This window comes from Cotesia typhae, unplaced genomic scaffold (assembly GCF_013202065.1).
Source record: "Cotesia typhae breed Kobodo isofemale line unplaced genomic scaffold, CoteBio_Ctyphae contig_50, whole genome shotgun sequence".
Lineage (NCBI taxonomy): Eukaryota > Metazoa > Arthropoda > Insecta > Hymenoptera > Braconidae > Cotesia > Cotesia typhae.
Genome location: NW_027423758.1, coordinates 2667798 through 2688239, shown reverse-complemented (window position 1 = coordinate 2688239; position 20442 = coordinate 2667798). Strand labels below are relative to the sequence as shown.

General features: G+C 29.5%; 6 protein-coding genes across 7 annotated transcripts; 4 read left to right on the top strand and 2 right to left on the bottom strand.

The window, feature by feature from the left end:
* Positions 1 to 11: 11 nt before the first annotated feature.
* Positions 12 to 678, top strand: LOC141531668 (uncharacterized). Its single transcript, XM_074249598.1, has one exon. The coding sequence runs from the start codon at positions 14 to 16 to the stop codon at positions 491 to 493; it is 480 nt and encodes a 159-aa protein (XP_074105699.1). The 5' UTR covers positions 12 to 13; the 3' UTR covers positions 494 to 678.
* A 345-nt stretch (positions 679 to 1023) lies between these two features.
* Positions 1024 to 2196, top strand: LOC141531666 (uncharacterized). Its single transcript, XM_074249594.1, has 2 exons — positions 1024 to 1758; positions 1829 to 2196. The coding sequence occupies exons 1-2, from the start codon at positions 1313 to 1315 to the stop codon at positions 1887 to 1889; spliced, it is 507 nt and encodes a 168-aa protein (XP_074105695.1). The 5' UTR covers positions 1024 to 1312; the 3' UTR covers positions 1890 to 2196.
* Positions 2197 to 2363: 167 nt separating this feature from the next.
* On the bottom strand, positions 2364 to 11904 carry Corn (microtubule-binding protein cornetto). The gene is made up of 5 exons (XM_074249537.1): positions 11746 to 11904; positions 11500 to 11660; positions 7744 to 8070; positions 4924 to 7683; positions 2364 to 2559 (listed from the first exon to the last, which is right to left on the bottom strand). The coding sequence occupies exons 2-5, from the start codon at positions 11617 to 11619 to the stop codon at positions 2545 to 2547; spliced, it is 3222 nt and encodes a 1073-aa protein (XP_074105638.1). The 5' UTR covers positions 11620 to 11660; positions 11746 to 11904; the 3' UTR covers positions 2364 to 2544.
* On the top strand, positions 8641 to 11095 carry LOC141531665 (uncharacterized). The gene has a single exon (XM_074249593.1). The coding sequence runs from the start codon at positions 9885 to 9887 to the stop codon at positions 10392 to 10394; it is 510 nt and encodes a 169-aa protein (XP_074105694.1). The 5' UTR covers positions 8641 to 9884; the 3' UTR covers positions 10395 to 11095.
* Positions 11905 to 12275: 371 nt separating the features above from the next.
* Positions 12276 to 15097, bottom strand: Pop5 (POP5 ribonuclease P/MRP subunit). Its single transcript, XM_074249602.1, has 4 exons — positions 14960 to 15097; positions 14749 to 14891; positions 14496 to 14665; positions 12276 to 12601 (listed from the first exon to the last, which is right to left on the bottom strand). Exons 1-4 carry the CDS (start codon positions 14977 to 14979, stop codon positions 12485 to 12487), a joined length of 450 nt encoding a protein of 149 aa, XP_074105703.1. The 5' UTR covers positions 14980 to 15097; the 3' UTR covers positions 12276 to 12484.
* A 273-nt stretch (positions 15098 to 15370) lies between these two features.
* LOC141531634 (FGGY carbohydrate kinase domain-containing protein) lies at positions 15371 to 20382 on the top strand. Of its 2 annotated transcripts, none has more exons than XM_074249548.1 (7): positions 15371 to 15511; positions 15716 to 15925; positions 17615 to 17964; positions 18034 to 18552; positions 18613 to 18838; positions 19774 to 20051; positions 20121 to 20382. In XM_074249548.1, the coding sequence occupies exons 1-7, from the start codon at positions 15503 to 15505 to the stop codon at positions 20203 to 20205; spliced, it is 1677 nt and encodes a 558-aa protein (XP_074105649.1). In that variant the 5' UTR covers positions 15371 to 15502; the 3' UTR covers positions 20206 to 20382. The 2 variants fall into 2 exon arrangements, with proteins under 2 accessions (XP_074105649.1, XP_074105650.1); XM_074249549.1 differs by having other exon boundaries at positions 15506 to 15637.
* Positions 20383 to 20442: the final 60 nt, after the last annotated feature.

Genomic DNA, 20442 nt, shown 5'->3' with positions numbered 1-20442 from the left:
CAACGAACAAGTCATGCAGTTGATAGTGTACTCAGTGTTCTGTATCCTTGCGGTCTCAGGATCTCCGGCTCATTACGACCAGCGTCAAGAAGGTACCCTAAACGTCCACGCGCTCCTCAAAAATCTCTATTTAGTAATCTTGGTACCAAGTGTCGAACCACCCAAACCTTCAGCTGCTTCCGAGGAGTTTGACTCATTCCCAAGTGTCCTCGAACAGTTGTTAGAGTTCAAAAGAGATCAGACTAGGAATGGAATTACGGAGAGTGGTGACAAAAATTTTGTTGAGAAAGATTTAAAACATGGACGTGACGCTAATAATGATACTGATTCGCATGATGATTCAGAGATAAAAAATAAAAATAAGAATGATACTGAACAAGTGACTGATCGCTCAGAATCTAAGTTGCTCGGAGATGGCATTGAAAACTGTGGCCCTGACAGATTTCGCGATCGCTTTGGTATTTGTCAATTTGTCACTTCGTTGAGAAACTAATTTTTTTTTTTATTATTATTATTCAATAGACTAGAAAAAAATTATTTTTAATAAAAATTGTAAAATTTTTTTAAAAGAAGAAATAATATTAATTAAAAGTAGCAGACATTTAATGATTTAAAAAATTTTTAATTAATTGTTTAATTATTAAAAATATTTTTAAAAAATAAAAAAAATTTTTTAGAAAAATTGCACTTACAATATTTTAAAATTTCTACAAGTGTAATTTTTCTGCTAAATTTTTTTTTTATCACAATTTAATTGTTATAAAAATCTAAAAAATTATTAAATATTTGTTAAATACAATCTGAAAAAATTGTAACAATTTATTCTGATTTCTTCTTTTAAAAAAATAATTTTTAAATGTAAAATTAATCAATAAATAAATGTCATAATTTAAAATAAAAATTTTTGTAACTCCGCTTAATTTTAAGATTATTTTATAAAAAAAATCTAGGTTTTAATAAATGATTGTAATCATTTAAACAAATAAAAGTTTTAATTGATAATGATAGTAATAGTTTATTTTATTCTTCTTATTTAAATGGTTTGGAATTACATAAGAATAAGCAGGAAGGCAAAAATAGAATGTTAAGTAAGAGATTCTTAAGCTTGTTGAAGTTCATGGCGGGTCCTTGAACCTGGCTGATGGTACGTTTGAGTGCACCGATCGGAAGTGACCGTAGTTGCGAGAAGATAGAATGAAAGAAATAAAGCTAAGAGAGTGGGGAAGGAGTAAAAACTGGTAGGCTGGATCTTCATCTTCCGTAGTCTTTTGTCAGTTACGAGACAAGCAAGTTCTATTACTATCAGAGCATAATGGTGTTCGTCATAAACATGAGAGTCTTCAAAACGATATTTATTCTCTTGATTGCGTTTACGAGTTTGGTCCAAGCTGGACCAGCTTCATTTTTACGGCTAGAGCATAGGACTGATGATGATTCTCTGTCACTTCCTATGGATAATTTGGAGTTTTCTACCACCAACAGCAGTTCAACGATTTTACCGCTCCAGGACACTTACGATCAACGTCAAAATGGAACGGAAAATTATCAAATTCATGTAGATGGTTTTGTTGTCGTCGTTGCACCGGTGGAAGCTCTTTTGCTGGCCGATGCGATTTCTGGAGGCGGTACCAATGATTTTCTTGCTGGACTTGCTGAAGCTGCTAATAAGCCACAACAATCTAAACCTGAAGAACCGAAACCAACGCAAAAGCCTGTTGAAGAAAAACCTGAAACGTTACTCAAAAAAACAGTACCCAGGTAAATTTTTAAAAATTATTTCATTTAATTATTTATTAAATTAAATAATTTTTTTTTTTTTTTATTTTAGGCCTCACGTCAGACTTGTCAGCTTCCTTACACCATTCCTACGAAAAATTTCACAGCATTAAATCTACCCTGAAGATTTCTTCTCAATTAATTTTAATTACTTAAATTTCTTATAAATTATAATTAAAAGTGATATTTTTTTTATTAAAATGATATTTATTTGGTATTTGAATACAGACAAATATATATTGATTCTGCTTTGTATTCATTTTTTTATTATTAATAATATTTATGCTTTTTTTATGTAAAAAAATTCCTAAAGAGTCTATCTGTACAATTACTGGTAAAACATTAAATTTTTTTTTACTTGACTGCTAGACCAGAAGTCGTTTATTTTATTTATTTATTTATTTTTTTTTTTTTTTTCTATAATACAATTTCCCAATTTGTCCTGTAATTGTTTAAGTTAATTCCAATTATGCAAAATTATATTGAGAAAAATATTTAAAAAATAAATGCAATTTAAAAGAGAAGACAGCGATTTCCTCTAGATATTTAAATATAATATAATATAATAAGATTGTTATTGTTATAAATTTAATTTTTTTTAAGTGCAAAGGTAAGCGTATCTTTAAGCTATTATGAACTTAACACGAGATCACTTTAAGCTTAGCGTCGATTGTCCAAGGAAATATAGACTAGAATGCTAATTAAAATCGCTCCAGGACGGGAATTATGAGCTATTTTCTGTTGTTTAATTGATTGAGCTTTTGTTGTTTAAGAAACTCCATTCTAGAAAATAAAAAAATAAATTATTATTATTTTGTCTTTTGAAAATTTGATATTAATTATATTTGTGATAATTTTAAAATGTACAATCGGTATTTTTCAATCGAGTTGTATCAAATTGTAAAATATTATCTAGTAAATGTTGAATTCTAGATTGATATTCTAGTCTAGAAATTAAAAAAAAAAAAAATTCGAAAAATTTATTTACATATTTTCGAAATTTATATATTCAAAATTTTATTCTTAAATATTTTATTCTAATTAACCGATTCACTTAAAATTTGATATAAACTTTCTCTAGACATCCTTCAATAGCCCTTAAATAAAATTTTTGAAAAGCCCGAAAGGATTTTGTTTAATTTTGTTAACTCTATTATATTTTATGACTAATGTATTAATGTAAAAATTAATGATACATTGCAATAAGTAAATGCAATATTTTCAATTTTTTTAAAATCTCCCTTAGCTAGGCTTTATTACCTACCCGCCGGTACCTTAGTATAAAAAAATTGGATGAAAAATATAAGTTATTTTTTTTATCGAGCTTCGAGAGGTCATTCTGGTTTGTAAATTTCGAAAAAATAAATTTTTTTTTTAAATAAAATTTTTGAAAAACCCGAAAGGATTTTGTATGGTGCAGTATTGCTAATAAATTTTAGTTAAGATTTTTTTTTAATTTAAAAAAACTTTAAGCGCGTTTATTTCGGAACGTTTTTTTTGGTTGACGTACATGATACCTTCGCAACCATTTACCCGATCTTAATGAAATTTAAATCGCATATTATACATAGTAGTAGCTATTGCATCAACAACAACCGAATCAAAATTTTGATTTTTATTATTTTTTTATGACTAAAAACTGGGAAAAAAAAATCTTCATTTTTTTTTTTTTTTTTTTTTTTAAGGTTCGCTATTTCGTTGTTTATTAATAAATATTAATCTCCATAGCTGGTGCAATAACTACTTATCTATTAAACGTGAATAATTTTAGTTTTTGTGTTTTATATAAGCCGTTATCAGTTATCATGTACGATAGCGACACACCAACTTTCGGAGGATTTCCGTTTATCCTTAAATTATTCGTATAAAAAAAAAAATTTAGATATTTTTTTAATTATTCAAGAGTGTATTTGTTAAGCTAAATAAATTTTATATTCATATTTATAATAATTGTAAAAAAAAAAACAAAAACAGTTACAGCAGAAGAAATTATCACATACAGGGGTTTAGTTTGGTATAATAAAATTCCCCCGGAAATAAGAGAAGAAACTAGAATCAAAATTTTAAAATTATTATTGAATACATAAAAAAAAAAATGTAGAAAACTTCGAGAAATTAAATGATAAAATGTAAAATTAAAACTAAAATATGTTTTAATGACTTGTATAAAACTAATTGTAAAACAAAAATAGCTACTTCGATAAATAAATAAATAAATATATTATTATTTGAAATTTACTTTTTCTAAAGACTGGTTTCATAATACTTTATATTTTTAGTTTTTATTGGCTGTCCTGTCTAATACAAGAATTTTTTCTCTAATTTTTTCGTAACATTGTTAATTCACATCTAAACTTGTCATTAAAGATAAATTTTGCCTGAAAAAATAATTCGGACGGCCCAGACGAGGACTCGAACCTGGATCTTTTGGTTACGTGCCAAAGAGTCTACCTGTTTTTTTTTTTTTTTTTTTTTTTAATATTCAAACGTTTATGTATTTAAATTATTAATACATAGATATGTGCATAATACGCAAGTATAAGCGTGAGACCTGTTACTTAAAATAAATTTTCTACCTGACCCGTACGGGCTCATAGACGATAACATGAATGATATTTCTTAATACCTGATAAGCCTCAGGGGCTGTACATAATGAAGTAAGTATTATAGTTTTTGTTATTCTAATTGTGTTAAATACATAGAGCATTAATACTTATGTTGTACTAGTTAGCCTAAAGGAATCTACCTGTTAAGCTATTCAAGACACTGTCCACAATTACTATTCAGTCTGGTCTGGGCCGTCCGAATTATTTTTTCAGTCAAAATTTATCTTTAATGACAAATTTAAATATGAATTGATGATAAATTGTTTATACCTAGAGGGAAATACAGGCTAATAATATTACGAAAAAATTAGAAAAAAATTTTTTGCATTAAACTGGACAGCCAATAAAAACTAAAAATATAAATTATTATTATTATTATTATTATTTCAGTGTAAAAAAATCGTGAGTCATGATTTTTTTCGAGCGTCGAAATCAGAATGATCCTTAAAAAAAAACATCCTAAATCCGCATTTTTAGACTAGAACACTTCCTCAACAATGAAATTGAAAAAAAAAAAAAAATTAATTTACAACCAACTTACTTCAATAGATTTACAATTATCCGGAATATTTTCCTTCATCTCTTGATCATTATCCTGAAGTAAAGACTCATTGGAATCAAATTTTTTCACGTCGTCAATTTGTTTAATTCCTACAGCAAGCCGCCCTTCTAATTCAAATTTCGTATCACGAAGTTCCCGGATGCACGTGTCATTATCAAGTTGAATAATTCTCAATACCTTGAGTAGTTTAGTCACGAGATTATCTACATCAATAACTTGGTCGACAAGATTCACGGCAGTGCAATAATCAGCTGTTGGCACAGTTACGTCAGCGTGTCCGGTGGCTTCGGACTCACTAATAGATTCGCAGTCGTCATCATCATCTTCAGCGTCCTGTTCTTCGGCTTGTCGTCGATTTAAAATGGCTTGAGAGAGATTGGTAAGACTAGAGCACTCGTCACTCTTGTAAAGCGATGTCACGTCATCAGTAATAGGTTCAGGAACACTCAGAGCTCTTCTCAAAGAGTCGCTACTCGAGACCATGTTCCTGGAGTAAGTGTCGGGTATAGAGACATCCTCAAGAACACTTTCCATCATGAGACACGGTTCAGTTTCAAAATCCAGCAGGTCTGCTGAGGATTCCATGCTTAATTCCTTGAAAATTTGTTGCTTTGTGTCTGATTTTTTGCTAGTTGGTCGGGAAACAAACGGATGAGTCGCCGCATTTCTGATGGCACCGATAACAGCCGATACAAACGAGTTATGCTTAGAACTGGGTGTGCAATCTTTTAAACTGAATTGCTTCGAGCTGACTGGACTGGATTCGCCGCTGCTGTTACTCCTGCTGTAAGCTTCGTTGTGATAAACCACATCTTCCAGATCTTTTTCTGAAATTTTGTAAGACTTAACAAGTTGTTCCACGAGTCCTTCAAGTCGCGAACCGAGTCCAGAAAGCGCAACAGCGGCTCCTGAAACAGCTGCGCCTTGAGTAAGAATCAATTCTCGGCTTTTGCGTTCGACTGCATTCAATTTAAATTCAAGCGTCATACTTTCCTGACGTCTTTGTTCACTCAGCCGAACAAGATGTTTGCATTCATCAGTTTTTATCTCCAGTTCTTTACTTTTAGCGACGAGCATTTCTTCTTTAATCTTCAGATCCGCTTCGACTTCTTTCATAGCTTCAGCAATAGAATTCTTCTCCAGCTGCAGAAACTCCTGAAGCTCCATCGATTCAGCTTCGACTTCTTGCTGATGTTGGAACAAGATCTTCTGAGCCGCCAAACTTTTCTCCAAGTCTTGATTGAGCATTCGACAGAGATTTTGTAGCTGCTGTATCTCCAACTGCTGGTTCGCAACAACTTGCCCTGACTCTTGGAAATGTGATTCGAGCTCCAAAAGACTGTCACCGCCTTCAAACTGCTCTGAAGCCGGAGTACCAAGTATCGCAAGAATTCTCCTGGAGTTACTCTGGAGTTCTTGCCGCGTAAACGAATGATCGGCTCGTTCTTTAGCCAGTTGACGTTCCGTTGCGGATAATTTCAATTCTAGCTTCTCTTTTTCTTGCTTCATAGCTGCCATTTCAGCGGCAAATCGCTTAGCTTCGTCTAACGCGCTCTTCAATTCTTCTTGAGAGACAACATTGGCTTCAGTCTGACACGCAATTGCAACACTGTCAGGAGTTTCAGGGCCATAGTGTTTAGTTGGAAGACCCGCCATCGCTCCCTCGATATCTTGTCCTGTTAAACCTGTTTGTACACTCATTTCATGGTAAATAACAATTTTATCAGAGCCTTTGGACCTAGGCGGCAAGCTTTTGTGAATCAGCGTAGACTCCCGAGAATTAACTCGCTTTTTTCCTTTATCGCCTCTGCCAAGACTCGAGTCTCTATTGACAGATTTTTGAACTTCTTCTGGCTTAAAAACCGACACCCTTGACTTATTTCTCCTCGGAAAAGTTCCATAAGTTTCTAGAGTTTTATTTTCAGCGCACTTGACCTCGTTTGATTTTTTGCTCTCTTGTACAGACCTTGTAAAAGTTTTATTTGTCTTGGGAGTGGCTAGAGGTCTTCTGAACTCCTCAGAAGGTGTCGAGCCAGCAGTGCTTCTTCCTCGAGAGGCCGTAGAAGGACATCGTGATAAGCTAGACGAACCACGACCGATGCAGCTTCCTCTAGCTGCGAGATCTTTATCAATTTCCTTAGCCAGCGCAGAAGTACCCGAGAGTGTCAGTGAATCAGGAATGGGGCGTGTTCTCGTTCTCATCCGCGTGGTTCCTGTCGCCGTCCAGGACTTAGTGAGTTCTTTAGAGTCCGGAGTACCTCGAGCTGCAGATTTGTCGCGAGATTTGCTGGTCTGCGGCTTGGAAGGCGTCGCTCGGGGGGTTTGCGAGCGGGTTTTACTTTTAGCGGTTGAAGGAACTCGGTGGGAGGCATCTTCTGGCAAAGTGGATCTTCCTCGAGAGCTCTTTGGGGAGGTTTCTACTTTAATAATCTTCTTTTTACACGACGTGATATTTGTACTCGCCGGCACTCGCTTTGGCGTCGTCCAAACTACCCGGGCGCTGATACTCCCGGCGACAGATGAGCTTTCACTGCCTCCTTCACTAGTAGCTTCGCCATTTCCCCGAGGAACTATCCGGGATGATCCACTGGCTTCCCCGCTGCTACCAGCACCTGGAGTTAGCCTCAGGTCGTCTGGAAGTTGTCCGCAGGGGTCTTCGTACACTGAACAGCAACTCACTAAACTCGAGTCGCAACTAACTTCATCCAGACCGTTGCAACTTCCCGAGTAACCGTTTGTCTGATAAAAATAAATTTTAAATTAATAAAATTAATAAATTATTTCAAGGTTTTAAATTACCTGGACTACTTCTGTCGTACATCCTTCAACTCCGCTATCACTGCCATCCTTGTTATCCTTACTCTCCGCTAATGCTTCTGACACATGAATTACCGTGACATTGCAGTCGCTGTTGCCTGTGTCATCCAAGTTCTCCTCGTTTTGCGCTGGATCTTTCGCGCATGGTGACGCAAGATCCTCAGGCACACCGGAGTCCTGTCGAGTGACGTATAAAGGAGGTACTGGCATCAGCTCCAATTTTTTAATATTATCATTATCAATCTTTTCATTTATTTCGGAGTCCTTGGTTAATTCATCATTTATTCTGGCTTCTTTCTCTTGCACGTCCTGCCAATAAAATACAATGTTAGAATTTTTTTTTAATGTCTGCAAGGATATGAGATATGTCAGTTATTATTAAATATGAAAGAGATACATTAATTTATTCAAATTTAGATTTATGTTTTTTTGGAAAAAAAATATCTTTTGATTGATTATTTTATGTTTCTCTTTACGATTCTTTACAAGCTAATAAATTTTAATTTATTATTATAAAAAACTGTATTATTTTTTATAAAAAAAATAATATTAATAATAATCAATATAAAAAAAAAAATCGAGTATCTAGTTAGTTATACGGTAAACAATATTTCAACCTATAAAAATTATAGTTAGAGTTTTTTTTATCATCACCATTTTTTTTATTTTTTTTTTTTTAAAGTTTTTTAATTGAAAAAATGATTTTTTCAAAAATATAAATTTTTTGATCGAAAAATTGATATTTTTTAGAACAATTTTTTAACAATAATATTTTTTTCTTAGATTTAATTAAAAATAGAAAAATTTTTAAAAAGATTTTTTTTTTTAAATGATAAAAATAGTTAAAAATTTTTTTTTGCCCGTAGAGTACAGAAAAAAAATTTCAGAAATCGGTAGACCATAATAGACATATTTTATGAAAGATTTTTTGTCGACTTAAAATCTTCAAAAAAAAAAAATAATTAAAAATTTTATTTTCAAAAATGTTCATGATTAAGCTCGCAAATCTCCAATGAAATATAATAATTTAAAAAAATGTATTAAAATGTTAATTTTTCATACTTATTTTACCAAAAAAACCACGTGACCGTGAGACTAAACAATTACAAAAAATTACTAGCAAAACTTTGTAGAGCGAATGGACAAGTAATGGAGTAAACTATTCGGCAAAGGTAAAATAATTGAGTCGACTATTTAAATCAGGAAATTGACTATGAAAGATTATTAACGAAGACAATTTACTCTTAAGGTGATAAAATCAAATGGTAATTGAATTTTACTTTCAAAATCCAATTACCACGTGTTATTAACGATCATCAACGATCTACAGCAATATATCTTAGTAAAACTATCGTCACGTCATACTGATATTATAAACTCGGTTGTCGGGACTTCCCACTGCTATCAAAACAGTTAAATCATTATCGCTCGACGATTATATTCTATTTGCTCCATTCCCACTTCCTCACTCTCACTTTATGATTATCATAATATCTTATCATTCAATAACATGCACTACAATAAGTGTTTATATATGAAAATAAAAAATGTTAATTTCAATCTAATATACAATTCATTCACTTGTCCTTATCATTAACTAATAATATTTATAATTGATAAATATAATTATTTGCAAAGGAAGATAATAAATTTAAAGGTCATAGTTGAAGTTAAAATTTTTAGATCAATGATTTGATTGATTCAATAAAACCAAGTATTAAGATTCAGATAATAGAGATAAATGTTTGTATCTAAGCGATAACAGGTCCCACGTGATGAAATAAGCGTCTTTCAATCCATAAGATTCAACGAAAGTATGAGTGTAACAAAATAAAGTGGGAGAGAGAGATAGAGCCTAGTTATAATTTAACGAATGATATAACCGAGGGAATAACCGAGGATTATTGCAGTTTATTGGCTAGCAAAAAAAAACATACAACGTCGTCGAGGGGCCGGACACTTTATATGAACGCGCTTGCCGATTATGGAAGCACTGAGGCGTCAACTTAGACACAGGAAACACTTATTTAAAGTCAATAAGTGTCACAAGAAGTACGCGACCCTCTTAAGAAGACCTTCAATAGCTCAGGACACTCTTCGGGACCTTAAAAGAAAATACGACAATGAATATCAAAAATCAATTGGACAGTCATAATATTAGTGATATAAATAACAATAATAATGTCAATTCAAGTTTTAACAATTACAAACCCAAGGACAGAAGACCAATAGACGTATCTAAGAGCGGTCTTTTTTATGGAGATAATCTAATTATTAAAATGGAGGTCAATCATCGGCAATTAGAGATAATTGGTGACGGTTGTCAAGTTACGATCATCAATAATCATGCTAAAATAAAAATAATCGGTGACGGCGGAGTGTTGAGAATAATTGGAGATAATTTTGGTGATCTTGTGTATTACGGCGACGGCGGAAAAATTTTACTTGGAGAAAATAATAATTTGAAGAAAGTTCAGTATGTTGGTGATGGTGGTCAGGTAAATAATAAAAAATTTATCAATGGACTGGAGTTGTCAGTAATTTCTGGTGGGTTCCAAAAAATCAGCGGCATTGGTATAAAAACAACGAAGAAATTAAAACCACCGGTTGTAAAAATGACAACGCCTGATTAAGATGTTTGTGAAGAAGAAACTCGACCTGCGGAGTAGACAAGTTTGCTTATTTTTTTATTATATACACATATAAGTATATAATAATAATAAAAAGTAATTTATTTATACGACAATGAGTATTTATAAATAAATCAACAGATATTACATAGCCCACCTTTTTTTTTGTATTTAAAGGCACGTAGACTCGTAATGTATGCGTGTAGATGTTTAAAAGAAAATTAATGAGACATTCTATGTGTAAATATATCCCTTGGCCCCGGGTGGACGGCACGCGTACTGCATTCTATCGCGGACACCGCTACTCCGTCAGACAGATGCCATCAACACAAATTTAATGTCACATACATTTGCGGTCTACACATACGCTATTATTACGCCGCGTAATGTGTAAGAGGGTGTCATACCAAATTCTTGGAGATCTAACAGAGGGAACGAGCCAGATGCACCGGAAATTATCACAGGAGGTCATTCTTAATCCGCTATCTTACTTTATTTGTCTTCACTATCGTTTACATTACAAATTAACGCACAATCAACTCATTATTATAATTGTCCTCGAGTTATTTATTTTTATTTCTGTAAATAAAAATTTTTATTAAATAAAATAAAATAGAAAATATTCTGGTATAAATCACATTTATACGTAACATCATAAAACTCTTTCAGATCGATAACTATTATGTCAGTAACGAGAGCATTGAATTAATAAAATAAAAGTATTTTTTTTTAACTTAAAAATTTATTAAATAATTTTATGAGAATTAATTTAGCAGATATTTATTAATTTTTATAATTTTTTAACAAATAAATTTAAATAAATTTTTAATAAAGATTTTTTTAACAAATAAATTTAAATAAATTTTTTAATTAATTTTTAATAAAGAATTTTTTAACAAATAAATTTTTTAATAAATAAAATTAAATGAGAAAAAAAAATTGACATTTAGAAAATTTTTAAAAATTATAAATGCAATTTTTTAATAAAAATAATTTTTCAAAAAAGATTAGTTTATTAAATAAAATGAAAAAATTATCAAATGGCTGCTAACTTTAATGTCATAATAATTTTTGCATAAATTTATTTAAAAAAATTGAATAATTTTACCTGAAAAATTGATGAAGAATCAAATGGAGAATCTGAGTCGAAATTATTGGAAGACATTGATGATCTTGATGATCCTTTTGGATCCTGACTCCACCTTGACTCGCATATAGCTGAGCACATTCACTCCTCGTGCTCGATAATATCTTAATTATATCCCGGTGCTGATAAAAAGTAAGAATAATAATAATAGTAATAAAAAAGAAAATAAAAATGGCAATTTTTATAAAATGAGTAATTTTAACGTACCAACACTTTTTTAAAAATAAAATAAAAGAGACACTGTGAGTTATAATAAAGGCAGTTTCTGAAATATTAAGAGAACCGAAGTTGGCGAATTAATAAATGAATGTATAATTTTTCTCGGGTTGTTAGACGATCTAATCGGTGATGAACACAGATACTAAGCAAACACTAGGTGCAGACACAAATACACTTATTAGCAGTAGGCATCGGCTACTCAACACCAATCAACAGTTCAGTATCCTAACAACAACAACAACTGTATAAGTATGGAATGGAGTGAGGGCAGATGTAGATGGAGTTTTAGCGAGCGCAACCCTGCAGAATGGCAGATGTTCTATGCGGGCTGAGTTCCAGCGGCGGCATGATCGTCGGAAGACCTCTGGCTAGGGTCAAGAAGTACTACCAACTGATGATCCAATTTTGATATGCTGCCAGAGAGAAAGAAAGTTGTAGAGGGAGACTAACTGGGGATCGAGGGAGAGGGAATTTAAATTTCCACGTTATGTCTTTGTTGACTTTCACTGGCAATTTCAAGATAAAGACCAATAAAATTTATTGTTGTAAATAGCATGCTTGATTTATCGTGAGATTTGAATTATTTTAAATATGTACAAGAATTTATTATCACGGTTATTAGTCTTTGTTAATTAACAATAAGAATTAATTGATCGTTATTTTTAATTACTCGCGAAATATTCACTAATTTATGGGTAATTACTATTTCATCAAGTAATTTACGTCGTTATTGAAAGTTTTTCATCGCGGGAGTCAGCGTCATTAACGCGTCAATCATTTTTTTTCTCTCATTGTCGTTCTTCAAACTCGCCCACATTGATTCTAATTTTTTTGTCTGGTACTTCTGAAATCAAAAAGGAAATTATTATTTATTAATCATTTGTAGCTTTCTAATTTTTTTATAATAATTATTACAGTTTTTTTTTTAATGATAATTTAGATTCATTTTTTACTTTAGAAATTTTTAAAAAAATTTAGAAATTATACTTTTTGCTAATTATAAAAAATATCCTAGAGTATGTCGAGATTTATTTTAATTTTTTAGAAAGAATTTTGAAAAATTAAATGACACTGAAGTTAGCAGACATTAAAAATTGTTAAAAAATTTTATGATAATGCAATTATTAAGAAAAAAATTAATTAAAAAATTTCACATGTAATAATTAATAAAAATTATAAGTGAAAATTTTTAATTAATTTTTTTTTTTTTTTTATTATTTTTATTAATTTTTTTATTTAATTATTTTTAAAAAATTGCATTTTTAGTTTTTTAAAATTTCTGGATGTCAATTTTTTTATAATTTTTTTTTTGCTATAATTTATTTGTTACAAAAATTCTTAAAATTTTCAACTATCTGCTAAATTAATTTTCATGAAAAATTAGTTTTTATTTTTGAAGTAGTTATGTAATCATTTCAATGACACATGTAATTGATCAATTGAAGATTATTTGTTGATTTATAGAGTCTTTCATAAGCTCTTAGAACCGGAGCGTCCTTGTTAATCAAGGAAAAGTAACAGTTTATTTTTTTTTTGTTAGAGATATTTTGGTGACATAAGTTAGCCTTGCAATGAATTAACAAAAATTTTTATAAACATATGTAACTAATGTTTTGATGACAATAAATATAACAATCTAATAATGGCGTAATATTTCTTTCTAATAATTAAATTATTTGTAATCCTGAAATTAGTTTTTAATCAAAATTAAAATTTCTCAAAATTCAATTGTTTATTGTATTGAAAAATTATTCAATAAACAATTACTCATTTTTTATTTTAAAGGAAAAATTTGTAATCATTAGTAAAAATAATTTGTAATAAATTTCTTCATTAAGATTTTACCATAAAATTTTTTTTTTTTTTTTTTTTAAATTTGACATCGTCAAGTAAATTTTTGAACCAATTATGGTAATTATTAACAAGTGGGGTCCACTCTATTTTTGGCCATATCTAAGTGAAAAATTAACATTTTTTAATTTTTTTTTATTCTAACGTTATGAAAATTAAGTCAGCCGACATTTAAAAATTTTTATAATTTATTTTATTAAAAAATTAAAAGAAAAAATTTAACATGTAGAAAATTTTTAAAATTACACATGCAATTTTTCAAAAACATTTTTTCGTTATAATTTAATAAATAAAAAAATTAAAAATGTCGGCTAACTTTAGTATTGTTCAAAAGTTGGAAAAAATTTTGGCTCTTATGTTTTTGGATAAAATGTCTTTTTGATGTTTTTTTGATATATATATATATATTTTTTTTTTTTTTAAGTACATAAAAAAACGAACAATTAAAAAAATAAAAAGTTGAATATTTCAATTTTCTAAAAAATTTATAAATTTGTTTAAACTGTGATAATCAATTTTTTTTAATCGCTCTTATTTTAAGATTTTTCAAAAAAAAATTTATGACAATTTTCAAAATAAAATTTTGTTCAAAAAATGAAAATTAAAATGGTGGACCCCACTTGTAAATAATTATGAGATTGAAGTTAGCAGACACTTAGCAATTTTTTTATTTTTTTTGAAAAATAAACGAGGTATAGAAAATTATTTATAAAAATCTCATTTATAATTTTTTAGAGCTTCTAAAGATGAAATTTATAATTAAAATTTTCTTGCTATAATTTGTCTATTAAAAAAGTTCTTAAAATTATCAGATGTCTCTCAAATTCAGTATTATAAGTAATTACCATAATTATAAATTTAAATTTAAAAATTTGAAATATACGTACTCTTATAAATGCAAAACATTTCTTCATAGTTGCACCAACATACAGTATTTTTATAGATACTGTTGTACCTCCAATGTCAATTACTTTAGGAATAGTGCTAATTAAGTAATTATGTGGTCCATGCCGGCATCTTATTAACGCTATTTTTGTATGTGTATTACAATATTTAGCTTAAAAAAAAAAAAAGAAAAACAAATTAATTAATTAATTAATTATTTATTTATATATAAAAAAATTTTAATTACAAAATTACCATTAAATCCAGTGCTAATAGTGGCTAATCCCTTTTCTCCATAAGTATTTTGAACTTCTTTCTGAATCGCCGCTTGCAATGTTGACGTTTTCAATACTAACGGCTTTGACTCTTTCTTCGGTATTACTTCAATAGTAAAATACCTGCAAAAATATATAAATATTTAAAAAAAAAAAAAAATACATTACTCAAAAATAAAAATATATCTAACCTGTTTTTAAACCGCACCATTTTTAAGGTTAGTAACTAAGTATGTGTTTTAGAAAATAAATAACTTATGTATTTACAATAAAACAATATTAAATAACTTTGTTTAATTATTTACATTACAGAATTATCAATGAATTAAATACTCTAGTTGACTTGTAAACTTTATTGAAACATGATGTCAAGCTCCATGTGATCTGTTTTTAATTACATCCAAGATACACAAAGTCACGTGGATGTGAATTATTCTATATACATGAAATAAGCGATGAAAATATTGGAAAGGCCACGACAGCTATTCCCAAGGCAATTTCAATCTGACTGTCAATTGCAAATAATTCATCCAATAATTTACAAGTTTACATTGTCAATAACAAAACCAATCACTGTAAAAATAAAAAACCATCAATTAGAATTATTATCTTACAATTAGTAAACTAGAAATATGAATGATAATATGAAGAATACGTAACTAGTTTTTTAATTTACGATGTTCCCAGCGATGCACAAATTTACATACAAACTTAAATAATAATTTAAATAACGTATGATCAGTGTGAGTATGTTTACTTTTTATTATGCTTTTTCTCGTTTTTATTCAGACGTTCAAGCTCTGTTATCGCGAGTCAGTTAATCAGTACAAATTTTTTAGACTCTCTGATCCCTCGGTGGTTTTATCTAAGTAAGAATATAGAATTATTTTGTAGACTTAATATTAATATTAATTTGCTGTTGTCTGTTGTCTGTTGTTAAATTGCAGTTTACAACTATATTTTACCTAACAAACATTGCAATGGAGTATTACGTTGGAGTTGATGTTGGAACAGGAAGTGTTCGAGCTGCGTTATTCGATTCTGATGGAAAACTCATTAAATTATCGACTTATCCTATTGAAACTTTCAATAGCATTCCAGATTTTTATGAACAGTCTTCCGAAGATATCTGGCAAGCTGTGAAGCGAGTTGTCAAGGTAATTTTGTGTTTTAAATTAAGTCAAATTTATTGTTTTTTATTTTTTTATTATTGCAGATTCAAATAGTTGTTGAAGAATTATTTTTTATGAAATTTTAGCGTAAAGTAACATTGATAATTCGTTTGTTTTTTTTTATTATCTTCTGAAGAAATTAAAAAATGGTACTTTTATAAGTATTCGATTAATTAAGTCACTTTAAATGAATTCATTATAAATAATTCATTTGATCAATTTCTTCTTTAAGGATGTAGTCTAGTTCGTTGGCTAAAAAAAAAATTAGGCGATTTTTAGGAATTTCTCATGAGTTTGATATAAAAGATTTGTTTATAAAAATTCTTAGGGATGGTAAATCAAGTCTTAAATTACAAAAATAAAAATTTCTTACAATAAAAAATAGGAATTATTATTATGGAAACGTAATTTTGAGAAAAAAGCATTTTAAGTTTTTTTTAAATAAAAAATCTTACTAAAAAATAATCTACAATCCTTCACATTTGAAAAATTAAAAAAAAAAAAAAATTGAATTTTCAAAAGTGATCAATTAGACTAGATTACACACTAAAGAAATTCTTTTAGATTAAACTTTTTTAATAAGTAGTAAAAAGAAAAAGGTAATTATTTACAAATGGGGTCCACCCCGTTTTGAGCCATAATTAGGTGAAAAATTAACATTTAAAAAATTTTTTTGATTCTGCTCGTTTTTACCGCGCATTTCTGATGAAAAATGTCGTGAAAGAAAGAAATAAAGATTTCGATAGCTTTTTTGCCTACAAAAGTTCAGAAAAAATTTTAGCTCTCATATTTTGAGATAAAATTTCTATTTTATTTTTTTTGATATATATTTTTTTTTGAAAAGTACATAAAAAACAAACAATTAAAAAAAAATTTGAATATCACAATTTTCTAAAAAATTTGTTAAAATTGTGATAATCCACTTTTCTTTTTTTTTAATTGTCCATTTTTCTACGTACTTTTCAAAAAAAATGTATCAACAAAATCAAATAGAAATTTCGTTCAAAAAAATGAAAATTTAAATGGTGGACCCCAGTTGTAAATAATTACCAAAAAAAAAAAAAAATATCCTTTTAAAAATCAAAATTTTATTGTTTACAATATTTTTTTTTTTTTTGACCGAAAAAATAATTCTCGATTTAATTTCAAAAGGATTTATTTAAAAAAATTACATATCGACGTTCTAATAAGCAAATTGTCTAACTCAATTTTAGAGAATCTTCCATTTGTACAATAAAACAATTCATTAAAAATTTATTATCACTTCAAAAAATCATTTAATATCTATTAGAGATACAATATTTTGGTTTAGATCATTCAAATAATTTATAATTGAACTATTGCTACATCAAAATATTAAAAAATCAGCCTCTACAAAATAAGGAGTTAGACCAATTGCTAATTTCAGATGTATTTTTAAAAACACTATTTTTTACATCTAAATTAATAATCTACAATAACGTAATATTGTTAATTACCAAATATCGTCAACTTAATAAGTTATTTATTTATTTTGTAAATGCTGAGATCTACCTTGAGTAGCATGACATTAGTTAGGTATAATATTTATCGATTTTTTAAAATTTTTGACTAACAAAAATTGTCTTTAAAAAAAAAAAAAAAAAAAACAATTGCTAATTAGACCATCAATATAATTACTTAAAATTATTTCAGACAGTTGTCCACGATTCTCCAAAAAACCTAATAAAAGGAATAGGATTTGCTGCAACATGTTCACTAGTCCTTTGTGATGAAAACGGACAACCGGTAACTGCCAGTTCAACTGGCGACGACAATCGTAATGTTATCCTTTGGCTGGACCACCGCGCTGAAGCAGAAGCTAATTTCATCAATATGATGGGCCACGACATGCTAAAATACGTAGGAGGAAAAGTATCGTTAGAAATGGAGATCCCGAAGATCATGTGGGTGAAGAAAAACCTGCTCAAGTCATGGAATAGAGCGAAACTAATTTTCGACTTGCCGGATTTTTTAACTTGGAAAGCAACTGGCTGTGAGACAAGGTTAAAATAAAAAAATAAAAAAATTAAATTTTTAAAAACAATTAGTAATTATAATTACTTTTATTGTAGATCATTATGCTCGCTGGTGTGTAAATGGAATTACCAGGCGAATCCCGAAGGAGAGAATGGCTGGTGCGAAGATTTTCTTAACAAAATCGGACTTGCGTCTCTTAAAGACGATAATTGGAAGCGAATAGGAAGTAAGGTGCAGGCTTCTGGTGAACCAGTAGATAAAGGTTTATCGTCAATAGCAGCGACGGAGCTTGGATTGAATGAAGGCACGCCCGTTGGAACTTCAATAATAGACGCGCATGCAGGCGGTCTTGGAATCATTGGTTGCTCGGCTTCAGGAGTGTCTGACAGTTTTACTACCAGACTTGGGCTCATTTGTGGAACCTCGACTTGTCATATGGCAGTTAGCGAGAAAGCTATCTTTGTTGGAGGAGTCTGGGGGCCTTATTACAGTGCGATGGTACCTTCACTTTGGCTAAATGAAGGAGGTCAAAGTACTACGGGGAAATTACTTGATCATATTATTGAAAATCATGCTGCTGCAGCAGAAATACGGACCAAAATTTACGGAAAAATGTGAGCTATTGCTAAAAAAAATTGGTAAAAATTTTAATAATTTTTATTTTAACTTTTTAGGCATGTTCAACAATATCTTTCGGATCTTCTTAAATCCATGGCTGAACACAATAATTATCCAGATATTTCTTTTCTTACAAAAGATTTACACGTCTGGCCAGACTTTCATGGCAACCGATCACCACTGGCTGATCCAACTTTATTGGGAATGATTTCCGGACTATCTTTGTCTTCCAACGAAGAAGATCTTGCGCTTCTTTATCTCTCTACTATACAAGCTCTCACAGTATATAATTATAAATATTTGTAATTTACTTAACAGGGGATATTCTGGTCTAGAAACCTAAATTTTAGGCATTTTTCAAACTAACATAAAAAAAAATGAAAAACATTTTTACCATCCATTTTTTTTTTATATAATGTTGATTGACATTTCAAGAATATAAAAAAATTGGAAAAAAAAAAAAAAAAAAAAAAAAAAAAGATAAATTTGACAAATTACAGGCCAGTGAAGTGGGAGCTACAAAAAAAAACGGTGCAACCCTGGTTGACATGATTCCAGCCCTTGTAGTGATCTGAAACAAAAAAATTTGAAAAATTCTCAATTTGTAAAGATTTCACTATCGCGTTGATCTTAGCAAAAAAAAATTCACAAAATCGCATCGACATGAAATATCAATTTTTTTTACCTTTTTGAATTTTTAAAAAATACTCCAAATTGAAATTTTTTTTTAATCCAAGGCAGACGCGATAGAGAAATATATAAAAAAGATTCCTACCAAATTTCAAAGAAATCGGTTGGGTAGAACTTGAGATATCATGTCAACCACTTCAAAAAAAGTAGTTTCGAGAAAATCGTGTTTAAAGTTTGAGTAACAATTCCAGTAGAATAACTCGTATAATAATATTTAATACTCACTTTGGATTAATCGGCGATCCCGGATCCATATATTGGGCCTTTTTCTACTTCATACTCGATGTTTTGTGAAGTTCTTTCTGCTAATCGAGCTGTTCTGCCTTCTTTTGAAGAAGCAGAAGCTCGCAGAAGCAGAAGCAGCTGCGTCACAAAATCCATTATATCTCCGAAAATAATTCAAATTTTGAAAAATCCATTTAAAGACATATTTTTAAATTATGCAAAAATATTGATTTTTTCAAATTTCTAGACCAAAATACCCCCTTAACCACAATAATAAATAATTTTACATATTTTTTTTTCAGTATGGCACTAAACACATTCTAGAAGCTTTAACACAAGCCGGTCATAAAATAGAAACAATTTTAATATGCGGTGGCCTTAGTCAGAATCCATTATTCGTTCAAATCCAAGCTGATGTTCTTGGACTCCCGATTCTTATTCCTAAAGAACGAGAATCTGTTCTGTTAGGTGCTGCTATTCTCGGCTCTTGTGCCGCGAAGTCATTCCCATCTGTCAATAAAGCCATCAGAGCTATGGCAGGCTTTGCTAATATTGTTAAGCCCAAAGTTGTTTCTTATCAGTAAGTTTTAAAGTGATATTTAATAATTACAATCAACAATTAATTGTATACTTAATTTATTATTTTTAGGTATCACTTAAGAAAGTACAAAGTTTATAAAAAAATGGTTGACGATCAACGTGAATACAGAAAAATAATGAACGAAACAATATAGATAAATGTTATTTTGTAAACATTAAAATTATAACTTTATAACGATTTACAAATTTTATTTTTTTTTTTAATAAGCAATGTATGTGCGTTTATATATAATTCGTGTGTATTAATAATATGTGCAGTAACGATTTAATAAAATAAAATATTTTAAGTAAAATACTTATTTTAATCAAAATATATTTTGTTAAAGTTTATGAGTATATACTTATAATATCATATTTTTAAAACGAATAAT